The sequence below is a fragment of the Dermacentor silvarum genome, chromosome 8 (assembly GCF_013339745.2).
Source record: "Dermacentor silvarum isolate Dsil-2018 chromosome 8, BIME_Dsil_1.4, whole genome shotgun sequence".
In the NCBI taxonomy this organism is placed as follows: domain Eukaryota; kingdom Metazoa; phylum Arthropoda; class Arachnida; order Ixodida; family Ixodidae; genus Dermacentor; species Dermacentor silvarum.
The window spans coordinates 6,335,440-6,357,652 of NC_051161.1; the positions used below are offsets into that span (position 1 = coordinate 6,335,440).

The 22,213-nt window shown below is 49.9% G+C and overlaps 1 protein-coding gene across 3 annotated transcripts in view; it reads right to left on the bottom strand.

Annotated features, from left to right (window-relative positions):
- Positions 1–1,556: 1,556 nt before the first annotated feature.
- LOC119460554 (tRNA-uridine aminocarboxypropyltransferase 1) overlaps positions 1,557–22,213 on the bottom strand; it is a 36,043-nt gene continuing 15,386 nt past the window's right edge. For all 3 annotated transcript variants that reach the window (XM_049655155.1, XM_037721487.2, XM_049655156.1), the window contains exon 6: positions 1,557–2,277. In XM_049655155.1, coding sequence (XP_049511112.1) covers positions 2,257–2,277 — 21 coding nt within the window. In that variant the 3' untranslated portion in view covers positions 1,557–2,256. The remainder of the gene's footprint in view (positions 2,278–22,213) is intronic.

A 22,213-nucleotide genomic window follows, 5' to 3' on the forward strand; every position in this document is an offset into this window, starting at 1 on the left:
GCGGCCAGCGGCTGCTGACATCTCGCACTTGCAGCGGCATGCGCAGGCCGTTTTTTTTTTTTTTTTGGCCGCTGAACAATGCGCTTCCAGAGACAATCACTGCGTCATGTTGTACCGACTGCCGACATGTTTTTGACATGTGCTCTTTCTTTCTTGTTTACGTTGATGAATTTAATAAATTGTAGTTGACTGCTGTATTTTTAAAATTTTCTACCTCCTTTTATTTTGTCAACTTGTCATTTCGCTCTCCTTATGTCATATTCCTGTTACATCTTTTGTTCAGATACGTCAGCTTCTGGGTCATGATGCTTATTTCTGCAATATACTCCTACCCTCTCTCTTTTACTTTTATTTTCTGAAAGAAGTGTTTAGGAGTAAATAATGAATAAACAGGCATAAACGGCGGTATACCCCTTTTTCTCGTATAGCAGCGCAGTGACAGCGCTTCCCTGCACACACGAACACGCTGTGCCAGCAGAGTGACGAGCTAGCGTCTCATTTATGCAAATGCGACCAGAGAAACGAAGCCAGACGTTCGCTGGAAACATGCAAAGTGGGCCTGTTTTCTACGAGTGACACGACGCGCCGCAAAGTTTGCACGAAACCTGTTGTGCGACATGGAAACGGTTGCGCATCGCATTTAACTATACCAGCTCAATGAAAGCCGTATAAAGAGGCTGGTTGTACTCCACACACATGCACGCACGCATGTGTATATATACGGAATACAACCAACCTCTTTATACGGCTTTCATAGATTATGAAAAGGTATTTCATTCAGTATACCAGCATTCATGGAGGCATTGTGCAATCAAGGGGTACTGGAGGCATACGTGAATATCTTGGGAAATACCTGCAAAGATTCCACAGCTGTATTGGTTCTTCACAGGAAAAATATAAAATTACCTATCAAGAAAGGGGTCAGGCAAGGAGACACAATCTTCCCAATGCTATTCACTGCATGCTTAGAAGTATTCAAGCTATAGACTGGGAAGGCTTAGGAGTGAGGATCAACGGCGAATATCTCAACCTCCGGTTTGCAGATGACATTGTCCTGTTCAGAAATACTGGGGATGAATTGCACCAAATGATTGAGAATATTAAACAAGAAAGTGTAAGATTAATATGCAGAAGACAAATGTGATGTTGGATAGCCTGGCAAGGGAACAAAAGATTCATGATCACCAGTCAGCCTCTAGAGTCTGTGAAGGAGTACGTTTATCTAGGTCGATTACTCACATGGGGCCCTGATCATGAGAAGGAAATTTACAGAATAATAAAATTGGGTTGGAGTGCATACGGCAAGCATTACCAAACTCTGACTGGGAGATTACCACTGTCATTCAAAAGTGCACAATCATTGCATTCTACCGGCGCTCACATATGGGGCAGAAATTTGTTGGAGGTTAACAAAAGTTAAGGAGAGACCGATGGAAGGAAAAATATTTGCAGGCGCGAGTTGGAATCTCCTAGCACAATCTTCGTGCTGCAGCGGAGATGAAGAAATAGGCTGATGATGATGATGCAAACAGACAGAAAAGAAACTTGCGTCTTGTTCGGAAAACCACGTTTTATTGGGCACACTCTTCTTTTTTTTTTTTTTTTCTATATTCAAGGTACAGTTGCATGACCCCTTCACTGCAAGGCTCCTGTGCCAACACTTGAGCTCTAGTAAAATACCGCAGTAGGTTCCCCTGTAACCAAAGGCACAACGCCAAAGTGAAATCGCCGAGTAGGAGCTATTTCCGTCCACAGTGATGACGAGTCACTCTTATTTGATTGACGGCCGAAGAAGATGTCTCGCACTTCTCAGTAAGAACACCTTCCTCGGCCGCTGTCTCCGCTACACAAACCATTTGCGCACGACGTGACTCGTGAGATCTCGGTTGCCAGTCGTGAGCTACTCTCCACATCGCATGACCATTTCCGAGACAACAATGTAGCACGGGTGTGGCGCACGACCGAATCAAAGCCAAATGGAGGCAAGCTTGCTGCGTGTGCACGAGCCGAGCTCGTCAGCGTCAGTGAGTGCTGTGCGCTGGACGCCATTATTATTATTTATTTTATTTTTTTTTTTTCGTTTTCGTGGCCGCTGTAATTTCACACTCGCTACATACGTCGACGTCGATTCGGCAGTTTGCAAAACTCGCAGCCCTTCCCGTGGGCGCTGCCAACACTGGGTGCGCAACCCGGCAAGCGTGCAGCGATCGTCCGCTCCGTCGCTGATGCCGACTGCTCGAGCCCCGCTGGGAGCGCTCACTCCGTCACTCCCAACTCCTGCAGAGAAGAAGAAACAAAGCACTCGTGAACACCGGTGCCTTAATCGACGACTGCTTCACCGGCGCCCTCCAATCCACCACCACCTTTTCAGCGCGTCTGTTTTGTTTGCGCGCGTGTATGCTTGCGTTGTCGTCATTGCGCTGTTCTCAGAATGCCTGCCATTTTAGTTTTCATTTTATTTTATTGCTTCGGATCGGGTCTTCGAGGAGAAATAAATGAAAAATCGCCAAGCCGTTCAGAAATTCTTTTCCCGCCTGACAGCTCGTGAACGCAACCAATCATCTCCCGCGACACTTGGCCCCCCTCGCCATAAAGGCGGCTGTTGTCTTTGCTCGTCGCCCCGTCGGGACTGTCTCTGCGGGACAGCTTGGCGTCAGCTCAGTTTCTAGCGCGTGTCGGGAGATTGTTTGCGCACGGTCCTTCTCTCTTTATGGACGTCGTTATTTCACCTCACGGTTCGTCCATTTTATCCCAGTTCATTGTGAGTCCTCTCTGTTTTTACTCTTGCACAAACCCTTATACTTGAATGATAAAAGTGGACACAACCCCACGCTTAACTTGAGAAACGACGGGCGCTCGAGGGTGCCTTGCCTTCGTACACCGCCCTAGGGTTTCTTCTTCTTCTTCTTTTTCCCTCGACTTCCCGCGTTGGTTTAGTGGATTTTTGGTGTCCAGCTGCCGAGCATGAGGTTTCGGTTCCTGGCAGTGGCTGCGCCTCATTGATATTTGGGAATGGAACGCGAAAACACGCATTCAAGGCTCGGGTACAGGTTAAACAAATAAGCAAGAAATAGGCAGAATCAGGTCAGTAGCGATACCACCTTCGGAACATTCAACAACACCAATTATGTGAAGACAAACCGTTCCCGAGACAATAGTGCCTCTCGGCTGCCAGCAATGGTCGCCAAGAGGAAGCGATAAAACGAGTTCCTCTCACATTTTTCAATAAAATAAAATGAAATGAAAACTAAAATTGCAGGCTCGAAGCATTCTTAGAACAGCGCAATGACGACAACGAACGCATACACGCGCGCAAACAAAACAAACGCGACCAAGAACAAGTCGATGCCATCATCAGAGGCGCGTACAAAACGGCCCTGGGTCTCCCTGTTACCACCTCAAACGAGAAGTTAGCGGCTCTCGGGATCCACAACACCTTCGCTGAGCTGTCGGACGCGGTTATGGCTTCGCAAAAAGTCAGACTTCAGAACACGGCGACGGGCAGAGCCATACTCCACCGGACCGGCACGACAACGGAGCAACTCCCGCCCGAGGTCAGAAGCAAGATCACGGCGAACCCCATACCAAAGCACATGAGTCATGAACTCCACGAAGGACGACGCAAGGCGCGGGTCGACAGACAGCGCCGACAATTCAAGGGTGACCCGTACGTAACGTACGTGGACGTGGCGGCGTACCCTGCAGGGGGCCTCTTCGCGGTAGCCGCCGTGAACGGGAGACAACTCCTTAACCCTCGCGGCCTCCGTCAGGGCAGAGACCACAGCTGCGGCTGAGACCATAGCCGCGGCGCTAGTAATAAAGCAACATGACAGGGTGGGCAGGGAAGTTCATGTCGTAACCGACTCGCTACAGGCCTGCCGCAATTTTACCAACGGACGAACACCGGTGCTGGCGGCTCAGATTCTAGGCCCGAGGCTGCAAGAATCCCATCAAATCACGTGGACGCCGGGTCACGCGGGACTGGAGGGGAACGAAAGGGCGAACGCCTTAGCTCGAGCGCTAATTAACCGAGCGGGGCAAAACCAATCGTCTCATCAATCCCCACCCTTTACCTTTGTGCCCCTGCCATCAAATTACTGCGACCGACTCGAGATCCAGCGACTCAACCGCAGGAGTTATCCTCCCCCTGACAAAAAGCTCAGCACTGAAGAGGCAATAGCCCTCAGACTTATCCAAACAAACACATTCCCAAACCTACACAGATACAGCAAAATATACCCACAAACATATCGCGGCATCTGCCCCTGGTGCGGCGACACACGCCCTACACTCTTTCACATCTCGTGGGGGTGCGGGGAAAAAACTTCAACATTTAAAGACGCCTAACACGTCATTTGAGCGGTGGGAAGTACAGCTGACCGGCGATACCTTGGCGGGACAAGAAGCTCTCGTCCAGCAAGTACGTCGAGCAGCCATGACCAGTGGAGTCCTGGAATAAGGACACCACCCACTCGTCCTCAAGATCAACGATCTCGATAGTCTAAATAAATTTCTCTCTCTCTCTCTCTCTCTCTCGCATTAACAATCATCCTGAGATGGATTCTGCCGGACTTTTTTTTTCCTTCTTTCGTGGTCAAAGTAAACGGAAATGAAAAGGCCGTATGTGCGAGAATGCGGAAACAGGCTTAAATCATTTAAAATTGTAGAGGATATGCAAATTTATCCAAAGGGCAACTTCACTATGCGGAAAAATGACAAAGAAAAAAAATGCGCCAGCACGCCTGGCGTCCTAAGGGATGTTCTGCGAGGGCAGAAGATCTTCGAGCATTTATTGATGACAATAACGGATGATTACGAACACTCGAGGTGAACACCGGAAGTGTGTCTTGCATGAAAGACAATGTTGAACCTGGTGACAAAATGCGCCGTGAATAGACACCGAGGAAGTGACATCAGTGCCCGACGAACACGACATCCAGACGGCGATCGCGGCGAGCTATATAGCAACACGCGTGCGCCTTTCCTACGCTGCTTTTTGACACCGACTTTGCCAGCCTAAAGCTCCGCCGACATGACCCAACTTCCACTGCGAATACTACACACGGATGGCTGGCCGCTTGCGTGAACGACCGAGCACGGGAACATGCGTGAGCTGTTAAAAATAATCAAGGCGGGCACTGTGGTTCCTGCAGATGTGAGCCGCACTTCTCGGACATAGAAATTGTCGGGAAATAGCATGAACAGAACCAGCGAGGGGAATTCTAGAAGCTATGCCTATACCACATCGAGAAGCACGGAGACGGGAGTGACACGCTATAGTAACGCGGTGAGAAAGAGCCTAGTTGGAATTTGTCACATGAAAGCAGAAACCCATTTATCTGTTTCCTTTCAGTTGTTTCAGTGTTGCCTTGCGGCTCTGCGCATGTCTTCCAGGCATCATGTACAACACATAGGCGAATTTTGAAGGCCTAATGATGATGATGACAAAAATGTTTTAAGGGATGACTCGATGGCCCATTATGTGGAATAGGAAAGGGGGAGGCGTATTCAGAGCCGCCCTACGAGCTACGCGTCTTTGGAGAAACTCAAGAGCGAGCAGGGCCGGTATTTTGTAGCGATGCCTCTCATGTAATAACGCCTTTTCGCGCTTATCGCACTTTGTCAGTGGTCGGAGCGACGGTCCGCTCACTTTATCAACGGGATCAGCCGGCCGTGAGCGGTGGATGATAAGACTATAGAGTAGAATAAGTCATAATGCCTCGCCACAAAATCGCGGCCCTGAATGACCCTGTCAGAATCCGCCGATCCGGCCTCCGGCCTAATCCACTCCTCGCGTAGGACGAAACTCGCACCGCCCTCGGGTGGCAGTCCCGGTGCTGAGCGCAGCGCTCCCAAAACAGGCGGTGTGCCACAGTGCTGTCTGGCTCCTCGGGTGCTTCTTGGTCCGCGGAGGCTGTTGAGTGCTGCGACCAAATGGAGACGGGAAAGGAGGGCGTCTCTCCCGGCGTGGCCGGTGCCGCTCCAGCACGTCCGGTGCCTGCGCAGAGTCAGCTGCCCCGACCTGGCAAGACCCGCATGTCTGGGGAGACACTCGCACGGAGGAGTTGGCTGCCGCTCTCAGAGCTGTCCATGTCACACGGTGGTCCTTTTGCCATGCTGCTTGTGCTGAGGGATACTGAATGATCCCGGGAGACAACACGGCTGGAAAGAAGGGCGGGCGCCGCCTCGTGGGCTTTCTCGTTTCCCTCGATATCCTGGTGACCAGGGGCGGTATTCTCTAAGAGTCTACATAGTGGACTGTCCATTTCGGCTGTCGCTGATTGGCTGCTACTTGATGTACAGGGAGGTGCCAGCCAGTCTCCTTCCTGCACGTCAAGCAGCAGCCAATCAGCGACAGCCGAAATGGACAGTCCACTATGTAGACTCTTACAGAATACCGCCCCAGAGATCCAATGCATTGTAGCAGTGACCCCGCGGGTCTCCACATGCCTGAAGGCTTGCTTGACAAGGCGTACTTCTGATGAGGCTGTGTGGCAAAACTTGCAGGCGTGCAGCACACATTGGCAGTCAGAGTAGATATCGATGTGTTTTACCTGCGTGCTGCCTGAGGCCATGTCTACGGCCTAGACTATCACCCGGACTTCCGGGTCATCGGCAGTTGGAAAGGTAGAATGCGTCGAACGAGAACAGACTGCGTGGTAGGCGACTGCCCCCTCACTGCTGCTGCGTGGGTCGAAAGCTGCATCAGTATACACTTGTTCTTGGTCCGGTGCTGCGTTCGCCAATCACTGCGCGTGGCGCGCAGCGAATGCTGCCCGGCGGTGCGCATGTTGGGCGCCCAGGTTTCGGGGCGTTGACGTCGTGCCTGCGACAGCAATGTCATCCCACAGTGGAATTTCCGATGGCAGTAAAGTTGATGCATCCTTTACCATGTAGGCCAGTAGCGTCGTGCCTAGTCTGGCGTGCCTCGGGCGTTCCTCGTGTTCTGCCTTCGATGCTTCAATAGTTGCATGGAGGGTGGACAACTTGACATATCAACGAGGCTCTTCGACGCGTGCGTGTTTCGGGAGCTCTGTGAAGTACCTCTAGTTGGGTCTAGTGCCGTGCAAGCAGATTGCAACAGCGTGTTCCGTACTGACCCTTTTCGTGGCGATCTCGTGGGCGCTGCCATGTTTGATCACGTAGTGACGCGTCCATTGCTTGCCTCAACTGCCTCCGTGTTTACAATGGATGTGTATGACGCCGGTGCGGCTTAGCAAACCCTTGTTTCGGGAGATATCATAGACAGTGACTGGGTGAACGACACGAAGCTTTGGCCGCAGTTTCATAGAACATGCAAAAGCGCTTTAGGAGCTGATTAAGCGACGTCCAAACGGCGCGAGCTGCGTATATAGTGCTTGCTCTAAAAGCGGGGCTAAATATGTATTCCAAGCTAGCCAAACTTTCCGCTCATGAATTGAATCAGGATTAGCATGTCTTGCTCTTCGTTCTTTATTTGGCAAATATTTTGAAGCAGCGGCTTGTTACGTTTCTGAATCAGTAAAGTTCCTCGGTACGGTCACTATCTGATTATTTTCTGCCTGATCGGTCGCGGGTGTGTTCAGTTCCATTAGATTTGTTCTTGCTGCGCACAAGGCTTGAAATGTAGCTGTCCTGTACATTGCACTACCTTGTAGCAAAGACGTACTGTCGCTAGTAACTCGCTTACTCTTGTGGACCATCACGAAACATTAATCTTCGACCATTCGTGCGCTATCGGTGTAGTACCATCATTTATTGTGCGTATATAGTGAACATATATTGAAGTGTGCGCCCATGCACTTATTCTTGACACGTTGGCAAAAGAGTGGGCCTAAGTTTCCGTGCCAGGAGGAGTAGATGTCTGTAGATACTGTGCGCGAAACCTACTATGACAGGAAGCGGCGCTACTCCCTTTGCATTGTTTAACGGGCGGTACTCACTCTTGCCGACGTATTGGGGCTGAAGCTCTTCCTTTGAAGGTTAGCGATACAACACTGGCGGATGAGCAAATTTCTGTATCCTCGAAGAATGCCGCACATCTCGAAGTGCCGGAAACACGTACGGACAGTTGCAGCAGCGGTCCGTAAACTTGGCCACACAGATTCATTACATTCCTTAATATGTCAGTCACTGTTTTTGCTGCCAACTACAATCCACATGATTCAATCCAGCATGATTGAAGCACAGTGCGTTAGCGAAAACTCAGTTGCATGTCCGACAGCTGATCGCACACAAGCAAGGTAGAAGCGTTAATGGTTTCGTATTCGTGCGCGGTCGCTGAGGGTATACGTTTCTCTAGAACAAACTGCTCCGCGAAAAGGGTCAATAACGCTCGGGATGTCAGCAAAGCACTCAAACGTTGTCAGCATACGTCGTTACTAGCATGACCCATACGGAAGCAGATCCGTTTTATGAGGTGCACAGTCTTGTGCCACGTGCGAAGGTCAGCGATCCACCACGAATCCGCTGCGCCCGCGCGGTCAAACAATTGCTATCCCCAGAATACGCACTAGTTTCCCTACTCGTCACTGCAGTGTTTCGCCTCCGAGAAAACGTTATTTTGATGGGACACGGAGAAGCGTCGATCTCCGTGGTGGGTGGAGCCTTCAGTCCAGGGTCCCGGACCGAGAGTGATTCGGAGGGCAGCTTTATCTCGCGCTCAGCCTCGGATCACGACGCACGTTGTCTTCTACCAGTTTGTGGCAGGTCAATAACGTCAAGTGCCACCTGCAGGGTCTCTCGATGATCGTCGTGACGCAATCCATAACGGGACGTAATCTGCGTAAATTGTGAAGCTCAGTTCGGGAATAGCCTCTAGTCGCTGTGCCAGGCATATCATAGTCAAATTAAAGAGCAGGGGTGATAGTATGGAGCCTTGTGAGACTCCCCAACATGTTTGAGTAAACCTACCCGTACGGAAAAAGTGCGATTTTTTGAAGGAAGGAGCGCGCAATTTTGAGTAGGCAGCCTGCGATTCCGTTCCTCGATGCGTCACACTGTCAGGCTTTTCGGAGGTCCACCGCCACGAGGATACCCGGGTTGCGGTTTCCTCGACTGACCTTCTTTCGACGCAGTGCACCTTCCTTCACCAGTAGGAGGCTATCATAAGTGTCCAGATTTGGTCGAAAGTCTTTGCCGGATGGAAACGACTCTCTGTTTCTAGAAAGTGAGATATGTGCGTATAAGGACCATTTGCTTCGCCAGCTTACACGTATAGTGAGTGTGAGCGATACAGGGCGCACGTTCGACAGTACATTTGACTATTTGTTTGGTTTCGGTATGGGTGCGACTATCGAATGCTTCCATCCTGCTCAGATTTCACCATTTACCCACTGCGTTAATCTCATCAAGAAGTTGCTTTTTTGTGTATTCTTCGAGATTCTACAGGGCCGCCCAGGTTACGCCGTCATGGCCTGGTGCGCTACGGGCGCTGATAGAAGAAAGTGCCTGTTCGAGCTCGAAGAGTGACAACGGAACCTGGATGCCCTCGTCGGTCACTGACCACGTTTTCGATAAATGTCGGGGTTCGGGGTCTCGACGATTGTGGGAAAAACGTTTTCGCGGCATCATCTTGGAGCTGGCTGCCTGACTGGCCAATTCTGAGCAAGATGTTTGAAATAGCACTCCGTGCTTTGCGTTGACCTGCCATAGCCTTGAACGTGTACCACACCTTATGGAGTTCAGTCCTTTCGTTGAATGCTAAGCATTGCTGGCTCCAACGCTCCCGATACAGGCGCTTGGCGTATCTTCTAGCAACAGCAGTGCGACGTCGCACAAGGTCGCGATGTCGTCGGTCATTCTCCGCGTACGTCAGCAGTGCTCGCTTGCGTGCATCGGAAAGGTTTAGCATGTGTACGCCGGAGCATCAGTCTCATCAGAGGCCATGCGCAGGGTGCGCGACGCCCGCTCTCGTACGGACGGTTGTTCCGCAAATGTTCAGCAGGCGTCCCATCTGATCGTGCGCACAGTGCGCCCGGCGGCCCGTTTCCGTCCCAAATGTAATCCACAGTGAATAGTGGCCGCTGCCCGAGGCGTCCGGATCGAATCGCCAGTCTTTCACGTGGGCGTGTGTGGTCAACGTCAGGTCCGGCGTCGTGTTTATACTCTCTATATATATATATCTACTCTATATATGCAGCGGTGCGCGGGTTGGGTAGTCAGTGTCATTTGCGAGCCTTCCTGGCATCTACGAGAGCCGTTCCACAGGGCGTGTGATACTTGTAGCCTTACTGCGGATGCCTGCCAATGAAATCGCCACCTATCAGGAAGTCGTCGTTCGGGTAACATCTGCGCAAAGCGCGAATCCATGTGGACGAACTGCGTGTGCAAGAGCTCACTTCCGGGCGCATTCCGCTTTCCAATCTTGCAACTGACAGCTACCACTTCCTGCACGGCAGTCGAATACTTAGACGCGTCAATCTGCGTTTCCGGAATGTCTGTGCGGACAAAGACAGCCGCTTGTCCTCGGATCACCAATTCGTCGGCTGTAATGGCGACGCCATTGGGCTGCCGCTTTCGGCGCCGTTTCCTGCTTCGATGTGCTGCTCACGATTGATTATAACCACTGAACTCTCGGTGGAGTAAATCATCCCCAACCACCCCGACCGCGCAGGCCCTCCGCGTGGTGCAAGATATTAGTGAGCAAAAATTGAATTTCTCACAGTGAAATCGGTCAGAAAAAAAGGTAAAGTACGACTTAACCACAACCTACAGACATGGCGGCATCGGATTGTAATTTGAATGTACGAGAAAACATAATTCTGTTGCGAGGAAACTCAAACACCAAACCCCTTTTCCACCATTTCTATCATACCAACATCGGCGCGCTCGGGTATGGTACTTGCGAAAATCATATCCAGATGGCGCTCGCATCCTCGGCAGGTTAAATTGGGACTTAGCCTGCCTAATGCGTTTTGGACACGCGCGCCCGTCGGGGAAATAGCAAACAATTAATACAATAAAAAAGGTCCTAGGGCGTTACTGCAGTAGTGCACCAAGTTGGGCTAGTTGGTTGAAGTTGCTATTGGAAAGATTTTAACTGCGCTAGAAACAGGGACAAAGGAGGACGAAAAAGACAACACGTGCGCAGCACGTGCCTTCAGATTTTAATATGAGACGACTTATATTGACCCTGGAAAAACGTCTTCCCAGCAATGCATTTCTCTTTAATAGTGAAGCCGACTTCAAAGGGATCGGTGTAAGCTTGGTCTTTGTAAGCTGGCTTTTCAACGTTGTGTTGCAGTGAAGCTTACTCATAAAGAAAAATACGATCCGAACGAAGGCGAAGCATAAGCGTCCTCCAATTTTTAGTGAGCTCCTGCAGATTACGTGGCTCCTGCTGTCGCTTGGCACGAAGGCGTTCGCGCAGAACTGCATGCTCTTCTAGTTTCTGCCGCAGTTCGTCGAACTGTCGTGCGACCTCAGCTTCGGCTTTCGATGGAACGACCAGCTGCTATGGTGAAGGTGGCATCGGTGTGGTATGAGCGAAGCGTTCGCCGGCTGGCAAGGTCGAGTTTGCAGGAGCGCTGCTGCGTAGCTGAGGTTGCAACCGCTTCCTCCCGGTGTCGGTGTGCACGGTTTTTAGAAACAATCTCGTTCGCTGGTTCGTTAGTGGCATGTGGTTGCGTTGAGAGATTTTCGCGCTCAACTATAGTTGCTACCGCGTCGATTCCAGTGCGTAATGGGGCTGGACAGTTCTGCGGCTTCTTGATCAATGCGTGCCGTGCCGTTCATACGGCGAGAGCGGGGTCGTGATCGCAGTTCCTGAGTGAGTTTTGCGTCAGACTTGAGTTTTGCTGGACACTTCGGGTCGGTCACCTTCTTCTTCACAGTTGCGGCACTTGGGCGTTGTCTGTTTGCATTCATCGTCGGCACAACTGCCTCCACGTGTCTTGCCACACGTAGGACTCACCGCTTCGTTGGGACAGACATCCTTTTCATGACCAACGCGATGACAGCCAGTCCCACGATGTTTTTAAGTTCGTAAAGCGAAAACTCTGGTGATGTGGCCGCAGCAAATGACGGTGTTAGGGGGGCGGCGTCCTTCAAATGTCAGCAGGCATGCCCCACTGTTTCCCACAAGGCACGCGATACGTTGGTGCTGACAGGTAAGAGCTGCCCGAAGTTGAGACTTCGTTCCATTGCAGTCAACATTGTATGTCCCGCCTCGGCACACGCCTCATCCAGGTGCCTGATAGACGGTCCGCGTTTCAGGTCTAGGTGCGAAAGCTTGAAAAGCCCGTCTGCTTGCCTCTTGTCATATAAACGAGCAATAGATGCTGGTTGCTACGACGTGTACGTCAAAGGTTTGGAGTTGATGGCAGCGGATGTGGCCGTCACGAAGATGCGGTGGAGGTCCTTGCTTGGTATAGTCGTGAGCGCCACGTTTACCCGCGGTTTCAGAACTAGCACGAAAGTTTCAAGCGGTGTTTCCTTATCTAGGGCCGTGTTCGGCTGCGCTGTTCCCAGGCTCCTCCGTCATTTTCGAACGCGTCCTGTCAGAAGACTCCGGCCATAGAGCTTCTCACTATTACACCTAGAGGGTAATCTGGCACCACCGTCTATGCGAGTTTCGTAAAGGGCGCTGTGCCGTCATGGGAATGACGGGATATGTGTCCGCGAGGCTTGTGTTGGCTGGTGTTGTACAAGGCTTCGTCTAAAACGTGGATATGGCTCCACAAATACTGCGTTTTTAAAATAAAATCTACATAAAAGGCTTTCATTCACCCATATTACATCTCTCAATAAAGTTTACTCCCCTTCAATGCAGAATAAAGAGAAGAAAAGCAAGAACAGACAAGTTAATTGTTCCATAGCGAGCGAGAATTTTGGTGTCTGTCCTCCAACTTTAGCAGTGAGCTGATACTTTTTACAATTCATATAATTGTACATACAATAATAAGTCCTTAAATTTAAACAAAACATGTTTTTGTGTAATAACAAAGCTAAAACAGCTTTTTACGTGTTGTTTCAGCAGGGAATTAATCACTGTGACAGACGGAATGGTGCAAGCCAGGTGCATCTTCAAGGCGTTTTGGCTCTCCAAGAACAATGGCAATCCGATGTAACAATAAAGGAGGCTTCTTCGTGGATTGCCCAAGCCTACCACAGCGCAGCAGCGCCAGATTTCCCTCTAGGAAATATAGTGAGAAACTCTGTGACTCCGGCGTCTCGACTTGTTTCTATAGCTTGTCAGCCCAGAATGCGTAGTTCTTGAGACGCGGGCAGCACAGTCTATTTGTCATGGCTTCAGATTGTTGGCTTGAGGATGTCGGTGCTGCTGAAAGGGACGGCCGCGTCTTCGTAGACCGATGATGTGAAAGAGTCGTGCCGCGTTCTTTCGATACCGTGCTGGCCGTCGTTGACGGGTTTGCAGAGCGGTCGCTGTCACGACGATTGCGGTGGCGGCTGCGTTAGTTCGGTTCCTGTTTGTTCTTTCGTCTTTGGCGTCTATATTGTTGGTCAGCGGTAGCATGCTCACAGCGTTCTTCGTGGATGCCAGCAGAACTTGTGGTGGTAGACACTCCTGGAACGCCTTTGAGACGCTGCGTAGCCGTTTCTTCGCACCAGTCTTGGGCTGGCGCCGCCAAATTGATTGAAACTTTATTATTGGCCTAAGAAGGGGGGTAAGGGATCAGGTGAAAGGAAGGATGCCTGCTTCCTGTTGCGAAGGACGACTGGTGGCGTCTACTTGCGGTGCGACCCAATCGTCGTACGACGTCGTCAAAAGCTGATTGTGCAGGGCGTTGTTGTTCATGGTCGACAGATGGCGGTAACTTCGATGCACCGGGCTCGGGCGTCGATGATGCCATTGTTACGCATTAGGCTTAACAAGGCCACCGGTGCCAAAAAGCGGCCACCAACAAGCAATTAACGCACCTTCTTAAGGCTTGTCTCGGCGCGTGGATGACCAAAAGCGAAGAACAGGATGCGCGACAAAAGAAAGTGAAACGCGAACAGCGCGATAACAGTCGGAGAGAGCCAGAGCACCAGGAACAGACGTGCGCCCGCATCCGAGCCGGAAGTTCATCCTCGAAGACCTAATAAAAATTGGAGGACGCTTAAGCTTCGCCCTTAAGAGTAGAACGCGATAGCGTTACAGGACCCGTTCGCATCGCATTGTTCGCATACGGCAAGTAGGCTTCATTCACTGCAACACTGAACGTGGGAAAGCCAGCTTACAAAGACCAAGCTTACACCGATCCATTTAAAGTCGGCTTCACATTTAAACTGAAATGCATTGCTGGAAAGACGTTTTTCCAGGGGCAATATAAGTGGTCTTATATTAAAATGTGAAGGCCCTTGCACCTTTGTTATGATTTTATTAATTGTTTGCTATTGCCCCCATGCGCACAGGTCTGGTAGAAATGCTAGAAAAGGGATTTGTGTTTCCTCGTAGCAGAATTAGGTTTTCTCGTACATTCAAATTACAATCAGACGCCGATTGGTAAACAATCCGAAGGCGAATCCGACACCAAATGGTAAATTCGTACTTTACCATTTTTCTGACGGATTTCACTATGAGAAATTCAATTTTTGTTCACCAAAACCTTGCACCACGTGGAGGGCCTGCGCGGTCAGGGTGGTTGGGGATGATTTTCTCCGCCACCCGCCGACATCGCACGTCGCGCCGATGCCGGACCTGCGCGGTCGATGTGGTTGGATGATTTTCTCCGCCACCCGCAATCACACGCCGGTTGCTGACGCCGGATTTTCTGCGACACGGGGCCCTAAACGCTATCGCGTTAAAACAATTTTGGTATATAGCGACGCTCGCGTCCTGTCTACATACTTCATATCTCTGAATGCATGGTAATTTCCACCCCTCTACATATAACTATGTGCCAGCGTCTTGTTTAGACTTCTCTAGTGTATTGTGATACACCACGTCGCCTTTCTCAGTCACCGCAAAGCCCGCATCGGCATAGCAAGCATACAATCAGGCATATATGATCTACCACAGAAGGGTACTCCGCAAGGATCTATACTATCTCCTTTCCTCTTCAACATCGGGCTTAGGAAACTTGCACTACAACTAACACCCGCTAACACCCCAGTACTGCGAAGAAAAAACACAACTCCTCCCTAACCAAATTAGAGAAAACATTATAGTAGACCCTATCCCCAAGAACATGCACCCAATTCAAAATCAAGGCAGCAGAGCAGCGCGTGCCCGCATGTTGCACAAACGCTGTTTCAGAGACCCAGATGTATACTACACGGACGCTAGCCCGTATCCCTCGTCGCCACGACACGAGACAAAATACACAATCACCGCTGTCAATCAGGGGAACCTCATTGCCTCTGCCTCCATCCGCGCCACATGCAGCGCAGCAGCAGAAGCAGCAGCGATCGCTCTCGCACTTCATGACGCCGAGAGCAAGCAAAGATCCGCTCGCGTCCTTACGGACTCACAAGCGGCGTGTCGTTTATACCTGTATGGAACACTCCCTATACAAGCCATTCAAATCCTGGGCCGCTCACTAGAGGGGGCACCGTCTGGTGTCCCGGGCACGAAGGCCTGCGGGGCAACGAAGAGGCGGACTGGCCAGGGGCGGATCCAGGTTTTTTCTGAGGGGGGGGATCAGCTTCTGTCAGTGATGATGATGATGATAGTAGCCTTTCTTATTTACCGAAATTCACCAGTTTCTGCTCACGATAAACCCGCGTTTTATACGGCTAGAGCGACACCTGTAGCCCGCGGCAGTGGCTCAGTCAGCTAAGCCGTTGCGCTGCTGAGCACGAGATCGCGGGATCGAATCCCGGCCCCTGGCGGCTGCACTTCGATGGAGGCAAAATGCAAAAACGCCCGTGTGCTTGCGTTGTAATGCACGTCAAAGAAACCCAGGTGGTCAAAATTAATCCGGAACCTTCCACTACGGCGTGTCTCATAATCAGAACTGGTTTTGGCACGTAAAACCCCAGAAAGAGGAAGAAGACCTGTAGCGGAAGCCAGGTATCGGTTTCTCCGACCTTATAGGAAAAGGACATTACCCAATACAGCCATGTGCTTGGCGGCTGTATACAGGGTGTTCAAAACTAAGCTTTATGGTTTTTTTTTTAATTAGGCACTGGGAGGCACGCGAATACCACCTCTACAAATAAGATATATGTGGCCAGGGGGGCATAAAGTGAGATGATAATTATCGCTGTGAGCAGCCCAATTAACTAAAATTGAACAATTATTTTTTGTCGACTGCAGTAAGTGCGTATGTTTGTATTGAAAACTTAGAGGCAGTCGTGTTTCTACACAGTATCAGTCGGAAGAATTATTCTAGCGTGTCCGTGCTCCGAGATATCTGACTACATTCAATTGTACTGCGCAGAGTTATCGAGTCGACGCGAGAGCGGTTTATACTTTGCGTTGCTGTGGAAGGGAGGCATTTTGAACATTTTTAGGGCATTGACATCTTGATGGGTGAAGTGTTGTCATGAGATTTGTGCATGACAACACCAAACTTAAAGCGGCAGTATGAAATATTCGTTAGCATAGCTAAAAAGGGTTCTGCTGTTGATGGTGCAGTTGTTGCTCTTGATTTCAATAAAACTTACAATACTTGGAAATCAGCAGTCACTCTATTTGCGTAGCCCAGGCAAGGACCATGCCCGGTCGTCTAGTCACCATTACGCACGCGCACTGCCCTCCGGCTTGTCCGCTCGCGCCATTATCTCGGCATGGTAGCTGCCGCCATCTTTACAGGCTGCGCAGTCGCGTGTTACGACAGGGGTTACGGGTTCTTCGATTTTTTTTTTTTTCATTTCACCAGCCGTGAGGGGAAGGGGGACAGTTATCTTTGCCAATGCCTCCGCCCCGTTGTCGGACTAAACGGCGCACGCAACAGCCGCGTCACATCAGGGAGGAGCTTTGCGCTGATCCTTACTCTCTTGCAAGTTGCATTCGTAATCAGGCGAACGACAATTAAAATTTTAAGTTGGATATCTCGGAGCACAGACATGCTAGAATAATTCTTCCAACTGAAACTGTGTAAAAACGCGACTGCTTCTAACTTTTGAATACAAACATACACACTTACTGCAGTTTATAAAAAGTTAATTATTCAATTTTAGTTAATTCGGCTGCTAACAGCGATAATTATCATCTCACTTTGTGTCCCCCTGGCCAGATGACTTATTTGCGCAGGTGGTCTTCACGTGCCTCCCAGTGCCTAATTTTAAGAAAACCATAAAGCTTTATTCTGAACACCCGGTATATCTAGCCGGTAGAGCACTGCACGGGCTCGGGCTTACTCGAAAGCCCGGGCCGGGTAGAGGAGCTTTTTCACGGGCTCGGGCCGGGCTCGGGCACGGCGTGTGCTTTTTGACCCGGGCCCGGGCCGGGCTCGAGTTTTTTGACGCGGGCCCGGGCCGGGCTGGGCTTTCTGCAAGTTATTCTCGGGCTTCTCAACTCTGAAAAACATGTATTTTTCGGTCTCGGGCCGGTTTCGAGTCGGGCTCGGGCCGGGCTCGGGCTTAAGGTAAAGGGGTGGCGGGCCGGGCCGGGCGGGTAACGTAGAATATTTCCGGGCCCGGGCCGGGCCCGGGTCTCACCATAAATGTTTTGATTGGGCTCGGGCGGGCCGCCCAATGTAAAAACGGGCCCGGGCCGGGCCCGGGCCGCAAAAATCGGCCCGTGAAGTGCTCTACTAGCCGGTATGGTTTCTTAAAATAAAATTTGGGATGATCTGTTGCAGGCTCGTTATAAATGTGTAAGCACGCGTCCGCCTTTGGAGTTCTGTTGGGACACCTTGATTTCCTTAAGAATATTCTTTGTGTTCGGCTGAGACACCTTCATTTGCTTTGGAGGATAACGCCCCGCTCCAACGCGGCAACCACTACGCTGGGTGTTTACGATATGCGAATCACCGCGTATGAAGACTCACGACGCCACCTACAAGAACAACGATGTGGCGTGTTAGCCGAGAGCGCGAGCCAGCGTCATCGTGTTTTGTTTCCCACTCGACGTCATCCTTTTACACAAGGCGCGCATCTGCTCCCCTTTCTCTAACCATGCGACGTCACGCTCCCCCACTTCGCAGCCACGGCTCGAGGCTTCGCCCCGCTCCGCGAGAGCGCCCACTCAGATAAACGGATCCGGCGGGTTTGAGCCTCCTATGCTTAATGTACGACAATAAAACTGCGAAGTTACAATGAAAAACTTGTAGCGTACGAATGGTACTGTACTCGTACTGGATATTGTCAACGTGTAACTGTGATCACAATGAGTGCTACTGTTAAAAAAAAATTGCCTATGCATAGTTCTTAGTTTAGCTGTTAGTTACTATTTATATATGAACACTTCAGCGAGAGATCTCTTTAATTAAGCAGGTTAGTCGCGGAACCGATGACAGCCAATGAGGCAACCGATGACACCCCGAGGGGGAACTAAGTTAATCAGGCACGAAAGCGGTCGCGCGCACATCGGCGTGCTTGGCAAAATGGACGTTCCCTCGTTCATTCAACACCACCGACGGGACAAGTAAGGCACGGCCGGCGCCAGGAGGTCCAAGGTGTTCATGAGAATAAATAACTACGGCAACGCCGCGACAACACACACCCCTACGGAATACAACTAAGATTGTGAGCGAGCTAGCTTTTCTTCTACATGGCTGCAACCCCTGGTACTCGCGAAAAATACTTTTGAAGAATGCTGGTGGCCATATTTCTTTTTTTTTTGCGACAGGGCCATCCCCCTGTCAGCGAGGGGGCGATGCAGAAATCTGAGGGGGGGGTCAGGACATCCGGACATCCCCCCTGGATCCGCGCCTGGGACTGGCAGCTCGAGGTCTCATTAGCCGAGCGGCAGACCACACCATCCTTTAGCCCCCGACAGACCGAGTAGCGACCCATGAGTCAACCACAAGTCAAAAAATACTGGAGGACCAACGTCTTGCAAGAAGACAATACGCTCCCCCGCACAAAGCTCTCAATGGACTCTAGGCTAGGGACTGGCGCCGCCTGCAAACAAACACATACCCACACTTGTCCCACCTACACGCCATCTCCCCAGACAGATATACGTCCCGGACATGTCCCTGGTGTAGCACACACACAGCGACACTCGTGCACATAACACACCAATGCACAGACAGACCGGACGAGGCAATCTCGTCACGAGTCACGTCACACACGCTCACTACGTGGTCTTGGGAGGCAAGACTCTCCGAATTGGACCTGGGAAGCCAACTGGCAACCCTCGACCAGGCCCGGCGAGCCACGATTGCCAGTGGAGCCCTGTCAGAGGGAACCACCCAGGAATAAGCCGCGCATAGCTTACTCTATTAATAAAGTTTCACCTCCTCCTCCACCACCTACACTTCCATCCAGCCCAGCAAGTCAAGGTGCAAAGTAAATTTATGGAGCAACACTCTCATTGCCCAAAAAAGAGCAAGGCTCACATCTCAAAGGCGATAAATTCCCTGGGGGCATTAAAAGTTGTGCTTGCGCAGTAGCGATGCACCTCTATGTAATTTATAGCAAATCCCTCTTAGACATTAACCTTCCTTATTATTGGAAAGTTGCTAATGCTGTACCCATATTCAAGAGCAGTTCCAAGAACAACGTCTCAAGTAAAGACCCATTCACTCCTACATGTTACAAACTACTCGAGCATATTTTGAATGGGACTTTATTTCGTCATTTAATCTTCGTTGGGTATTCAACCAAACGGCAGCATAAATTTAGAAAATGCCTTTCTTGCACCACACAACTACTTAATTTTCTTTTTCATGAAATTACTCATTGGCTGGATAACAGAGATGAATTAGATTGCATATTTCTGGGTTTCAGAAAAGCGTACGACGTGGTGTCTTACTCACTCTTGTTACAGAAATTTGCTAACATTAACACTAACACAACTGTTATTAACACAACTGCTAGACAACAAACATATTATTTGTTGTCTAGCAAGCAAAGAGTTGCTTTAAGTGGAAGATGCTCGGATGATGCTGCCGGTCTGGTGTACCACAGAGCTCCATTGCTGGGGCCCCTTCTCTTTCTTGTTGTCATTAATGATATTTGTGATGGTATCGAACCCCAAATACGATTATTTTCGGATGATTATGTATAGTATGCAAGGGTATCTGACCAGACAAATTGTTTTCGACTGACCACCGACCTGAAGTGCACAGAAAATGGTGTGTCATTAATAGCATGTCCCTTAGCATAAACAAATGTGTGCACTTTAGCTTTGAAAGAAAGATTAACAAAATCAGATATATGTACTTGTTAGTGACCGAGAAAAAAAAATTATTCCCCAATCAAATATCTAGGTTTTATGCTGTCAGAGGATGACTCTTGGTCAGAAATTGTTAGGACAGTAGTTAGAGCATGCCCTTGGTTTCTTGCAACGAAGTTTAAAACATGCAAGCGTAAGAGAAGCAGCTTATAAAACATGTTTTACCAGTTTTGGAGTATGCCTGCTCTGTATGGGATCCGACATTAATTCATTAGAATAAATCCAGTCTGTCGCGGCAAGGTTTGGCCTGAGCGATATATGGCCAAACGACAAGAGTAACGGCAACGGAAAAAGAACTTCGTTGGATCTTTTTGTCTGAATGGCGGAGAACGCTGCGTCTTACGGTGTTTTGTTCAATTTTCCATAATTATACGGGAATCTTCTGATAACACTAGCTGACGCCCTCGCATTATGTTTTATCCCATAAAGACCATTCATTTAAGGTTAGGACGTACCTTTCCATGGCAGATCTTTTTAAATATTCTCTTTTTCCACGTACCATTGTCGCTATGAATACACTAATTGCAGATGTGGTGTACCGCGCGAATGTTGATACGTTTGTCCCCCTCAATAATGCCTTAACGGCGCTGCGGGTCATGTATGAATAAAGAATAAAGGAGTGCGCCACATACCGTATTTTTACGCATATAACTCACCTCCGAATATAATTAACACCCCCAATAACAAAAATACAAACAAAATTAAGAAAAAAGAGAATCTGCGCGCATAACCCGGGGAAACACCTGTATACAGCAACGCTCAAGTCCCTGTAAAAACAGACTCCATTCGTGGATTGCACGCCTCGTGTCTTCGTCCAGCGGCTCTGTTCCCCCATTTCTTTGGCGACACTGACAACGCTCTGCTTCTCCTGCGCCATAAAGAGACTGCCGTCGAGCGACGCTCATCGCGAGTCGAGTTCTTATTCGCTGCGTGCACTAACTGCAGCCGAAAGGCCCGAAAAGAATGGTCCAACTATGACAGAGGGAGCTCAATCACCGCACACGGGGCTGAGGGTGGGCTTCCCTGCAAGATATCGAAACTGAATGGCGGAAACTTTTGCCTGAAAGTGTGGCTTCACAGCAGCCGACCATGTGCCGCGATGCCGCGAAGCCACACGTCAAGGCGAAATTCGTATACAAGTGTACAGACCCCATCCCGAATTAACTGTTCAATCTCTTGAGATGTTGGTGCGAGTTATATGCGCAGAAGTACGGTCAAGTTGTACTTCTCGCCACTTACAATTGAAAACGTGGCATCAGGCGACAGGGCCTGTTTGCGTGATGGCACCCAAAATTCTTTCGGAGCCCGGGAACTTCTTCACTGGTCCCGAGTACTAGCGAGATTTGCCTTGCCTCATCTTTTTCCTAAGCCCTGCGACCAAGAAGGATCTACTCTGTGTAGGAGTCGCCAACCTCTTGCTCTACCCGCCAGTAAAAAAAAAAAAAATAGAGAGAGCCTTCACGAACTGACCTCGTCACTGCCATTTCCCTGCTACCATCACATGCGCGTTGTGGCAATGTCACCCACGTGTCAGGTTATCCCAGCCATTGTGAGATGAACGCAACACCATTTCACGAAACGAAAAAAAAAAGTTAGCGTAGCTTACAGTGGAGGCGCAATGCTAAAGAGACAGCAGAGCTGATGGGCACCTAGCTAGTCTTGGCTTTTGGGCTAAGCTAAGCACTACCAAGTCATCCCCAAGATTTTCTGAAATTCATTGATTATTGATCGATTATCGATTAGCCATTGATTGGCTATCAATTGGCTATTGATCGGCTATTGCAAGGTATTGGCCATGTATCCCCAGCATTTTCCGGAATTTATTAATTATTGATCAATTATCGATTAGCTATTGATTGGCTATCGATGACTGACTAAGCTTAAGTAGTCCCAACCATGCTTAGCTAGACTTAGCCAGGCTGAGCTTCGCTAGTTCACAGGGATATGTGCCATTGCGCTTGGACCTTTTCTGCACTGCCGCCATGATCGGCCCACATT